Raw genomic sequence first — 3,928 nt, 5'->3', positions numbered from 1 at the left:
TATCATCATCTTGTCTAGTTTGACCTTGGTCCGTGGGCCGTACCGGATCACATTAAATCAAAGCCGTCTATTTTTTTTTTTATTGTGAAGTATAGACTACGTTGTTGGTCCATGTATAGGGATAGGCGATTAGTTATCCCATCACTTCAAAAGGACCTCCCGCCGCAGCTACTAAGGACCCTAGTGTTTCTAGGGTGCAGTTTCCAAAGGAGGATGTATATACGTAACGTTGTTAAGGAAACCAAACAAAGAAATGTAATCATATTTAGCATTTAAACAGAATCAGAAGTTACAAAGGAGGATATAATTAGCATTTTTTATCCAACGGAGAAAAAATATATCTAAACCAACTTATGATTTTTTTTTTTTTTTGGCCGGGGGGGGGGGGGGGGTGGGGAGGGGTGGTGGGGGGAGAGGAAACCAACTTATGATTAACGTTTTGTTCATGGGAGGAGGAGCAGGACCGTGTGAAACTAAAAGAATTGAAGAAACAGCTGGTTGGAGGTTTTAAGGAAAAAAAAAAATAAAATTTTTATATATTATAAAAAATTTATATTAAAAAAAAATAACTTAAAAATGAGCTGAAAATTAGAATAATATTTTAAAAATATTTTAGATTTTAAATAGAATGGGATTAGATGTTTTGTCTATTAAAGATATAATAAATATTTTATATAAATTTTTTAAAATTTAAATATTCAATAAATTATTCTAGAAGGTACTATCTTTTTATGATCCATTAAACATATAAAATTTATTTTCCTACGCATTATATTCTAAGCATCAATTCTTTAGAAGAAATATTTCAGTTAAAAAAAGAATTTACCAAGCAAACAAATACTAATAAAAGTTAAAAGAGATTCGGTAATATGATTATAATAAAAAATAGATATCTATGACCATAAAGGGAAGTCCGGCTATTTATCGCGTCTCATTTGTTCAGCCATTAGCAAGTCTATAACTTTGTTCGGGAAGATAGGGTTGGGGGGCGCGAATAGGGGTGGTGGTATGGGGCAGCGAAGGAACGGGAGAATCTAGGTACGGATTAGAGGTAAGGAAGGGAAGGCACGCAGAAAACGATAGATGCTACAATAATAGCGGACTAGCGTGTGAGGGTTGGTGAGTTGGTGGCAGTACTCTACTGGTATGGTAGGGGAAGGAGAGAGCGTAGCTTTTTAGCCAGCTTTATTAACCAAGTTGTCCGCGGTGTTGCGAATGTTGGAGGCATGGGAAGCAGCTGGGCAGCAGTCCGAACCCAAGGGGACTAGAGCCTCACAACCTCTTCTCCTCTGAGACAAGAGCTTAGCTATAGATACGTCCATAGGTTCGTTTGTAGAGAAGGAAAACACGATCTACAGCAGCAGACTCAACAGCTACGGTAGAAGAAAGAAGTTAACAGAAGAAGGGCTAGAGAGATAAGGATCACACAGTGGGTTCATCGTGCTGTTGAGAATGGAAACTGGAGTTGGTTTGGGGGACAAAAGGGAAAGAAAGGAGCATGAAGAGAGTCTGGGCCTTCGCTTTGCTTGTGGTTCGGATTCCACCTCATTTGCTCCTCAGAAGCTGATCCGCACGGATGGGTTTCCCTTCCTTCCTTCTTGTACCACCAGGGATGGCAGCAGCGTTCCAACTTCGACTCCGTTCCTCAGCAGCGGCCCCACCTTATTTTTGAACGATGCCTACGATGGTGGAAGAGCTCTGCAGCCTTTTCCCACCGCCTTCAGATCCCCAGGTTTTCTTTTCTTTTCGTGTTTTTGTTTGTCTTTTTTTATTTTACCTTTCTTCATCTCCTCCATTATATATCTCTTTTGCGTTCGATGCTGTCTCAACGCCGAGGTGGAATCCATTAAATAACTCAGTGGCTACAGGAATGAAGGCAGTAGGAAAGACTGATGAGTATTTGGGTGGGGTGATGCAGGTGTGGGAATGGGCGTCGGTGGCGGTGCCTCTGCAGCGGCTCTGAGGGCGTTTCCTTTCACTTCGGCGCAGTGGCAGGAGCTCCAGCGCCAGGCTTTGATCTACAAACACATCATAGCCTCTGTTCCTGTGCCCGCTGACCTCCTCTTCCCCAGCTCTCCTTCCCATCATCTCCTCCCAAATCGTCTGTTCTCTATCTAACTATTTTGTTGTGTCCTTTGAAAGATTGTTCATTGATACAGTGTCTTACTCTTTGTTTTTGTTCTAAGAAACAGTGGTGGTGGGTAGAGGTGCTGCTGGTGCGTTTAACTTGAGGTTTTCGAGCAACACGGATCCGGAGCCAGGGAGGTGCCGGAGGACGGACGGGAAGAAGTGGAGGTGCTCGAGAGATGCTGCGCCGGACCAGAAGTACTGCGAGCGCCACTTGCACAGGGGTCGCCCTCGTTCAAGAAAGCCTGTGGAAGTTAGCAAGACCAAACCCATCACCTCCACCGCTCCTCCACCAGCGGCTGTCTCCACCAACTCATCCACCATCGTCACCACCACCGCCGCCACCACAAGCATTTCCAAGCCATTTCCATCTCAATCCTCTGGCTTTTTCCCCAAGGATGAGTTGAAGTTTCCATTCCAACCCTTGGAACCAAACAAGGAACCCAGGTTAGTTTAGACTTGAGAGCAAGCCATCTCTTTGTTATAGGACTCGATATCTTTTGGTATTTATTTTCTACTACCTGTCCAGGTGCCTGGATTGGATTAAAGGGAATAATGAAGAGATGGAATCAAACTTGCAGTGGGAGTTGATGCATTCTAAGACTGGGTTGAGTAGTAGTAGTACTCCTATTCTCCAGAACTATGACGACCAACTGAACTCCAACTACACTGCCTTTCTTAATCCTGATCTCTGCTCGCTGGAAGAAGACACCATGGGCGACCACAGGGAGACACCCAGGAGCTTCATTGATGCCTGGTCCACCGAGAACCCGGCTGCCACCACCAAGACTGGTAACTTAACCTCTGTTCCCACCGGCGGTGAGCTTCCACTCTCGACCCTCACTCTCTCTATGTCCGGCGTTGAGGAAGGTGGTGATCATCAAATCCAAATGGGCCTCGGCGTTGGCGATACGCTTGTTAAGACTTACCCCTCGGGCTGGATAGCTTCTGCTTCGCCCGGCGGTCCGCTTGGTGAGGTCCTTCGGACGAGCAACGCGACATCTCCACGGCAAGGGTTCGGCGCCGATGACGGCAGGGATTCCGGTAGTCGCAGGCTTATCAACCCTCTGAGCGATGGTTTTCGTGGCAGTCACGAGGCGAGCCCCCAAGAGAGTCCGACGAGGTTGGCTTCCTCTCCTTCTGGTGTCCTTCAGAAGGCAATGGTTTCTCTTTCTGATAGCAGTAGTAGCAGTAGTCCTACTTTTGCCGCGGCCTCCCGATCCCAGATTGCTCTCCAGTGGATGAACCAGACCAAGCAGTAGAGTTTTGTATTGAGACTAGGGAAATCGAAGTGTTTTTGGAAGAAAGATCAAAGTGTTGGGTTTCTTTTTCATGTCTTGCAGTTTTGCTCGTTTCTTGTTTATCTCATGTTCTTGTTGTCGGGTTAACATGTTCTTGTTGCTCTTGTGTTGTGTTGGAGTGGAACATGGCAGAAGACTGGTCTTTTGTTTGTCTACCGACTTCCTCTTTGGGAACCAAATCGAAGAACAACTCATGATCGGTTTTATGTTATAAACAAAGTCATCTGAATTTGCTGCAGGAAGTGTAAGAGGATCCGGTTTCCTGCAGGCTTGTCATGGTCTGATGCAGGCAACATATTCTCCATGGATGGTTCGAAATTTAATTCTGGAGACGTTAAAAGGATTGTGATTTGACTCCCATTAGAACAATATTTGCAGAACTATAGGGAAAATAGATTGATGGGACGTACTGTTATAGTGGGTAATTTTTGTCTGCAGGGGTTTTGGCTTTTTTTTTTTTTTTTTTTTTTGACTGAAACCTTTCCTTTGAGGCCTTCGTT

At 44.8% G+C, this 3,928-nt stretch overlaps 1 protein-coding gene across 2 annotated transcripts; it reads left to right on the top strand.

Moving 5' to 3' along the window:
* The first annotated feature begins 996 nt into the window (after positions 1-996).
* On the top strand, positions 997-3,583 carry LOC105042702 (uncharacterized). Of its 2 annotated transcripts, none has more exons than XM_073256778.1 (4): positions 997-1,732; positions 1,919-2,101; positions 2,187-2,574; positions 2,657-3,583. In XM_073256778.1, exons 1-4 carry the CDS (start codon positions 1,453-1,455, stop codon positions 3,387-3,389), a joined length of 1,584 nt encoding a protein of 527 aa, XP_073112879.1. In that variant the 5' UTR covers positions 997-1,452; the 3' UTR covers positions 3,390-3,583. The 2 variants fall into 2 exon arrangements, with proteins under 2 accessions (XP_073112879.1, XP_010918299.1); XM_010919997.4 differs by having other exon boundaries at positions 998-1,732; positions 2,193-2,574.
* The last annotated feature ends 345 nt before the right edge of the window (positions 3,584-3,928 follow it).

This window comes from Elaeis guineensis, chromosome 4 (genome assembly GCF_000442705.2).
Source record: "Elaeis guineensis isolate ETL-2024a chromosome 4, EG11, whole genome shotgun sequence".
In the NCBI taxonomy this organism is placed as follows: Eukaryota; Viridiplantae; Streptophyta; class Magnoliopsida; order Arecales; family Arecaceae; genus Elaeis; species Elaeis guineensis.
Note: the sequence above shows the minus strand (reverse complement) of the source record. Positions and strands in the feature narration are given on the sequence as shown.

What these genes read in the sequence shown, in the direction of transcription:
- LOC105042702 (XM_073256778.1), top strand. Translation starts at nt 1,453, where the DNA reads ATGGAAACTGGAGTTGGTTTGGGGGACAAAAGGGAAAGAAAGGAGCAT. An exon ending in CCATCATCTCCTCCCAAATC is followed by an intron (nt 2,102 to 2,186) that starts GTCTGTTCTCTA and finishes TTTTGTTCTAAG; the next exon opens with AAACAGTGGTGGTGGGTAGA. An exon ending in GAACCAAACAAGGAACCCAG is followed by an intron (nt 2,575 to 2,656) that starts GTTAGTTTAGAC and finishes CTACCTGTCCAG; the next exon opens with GTGCCTGGATTGGATTAAAG.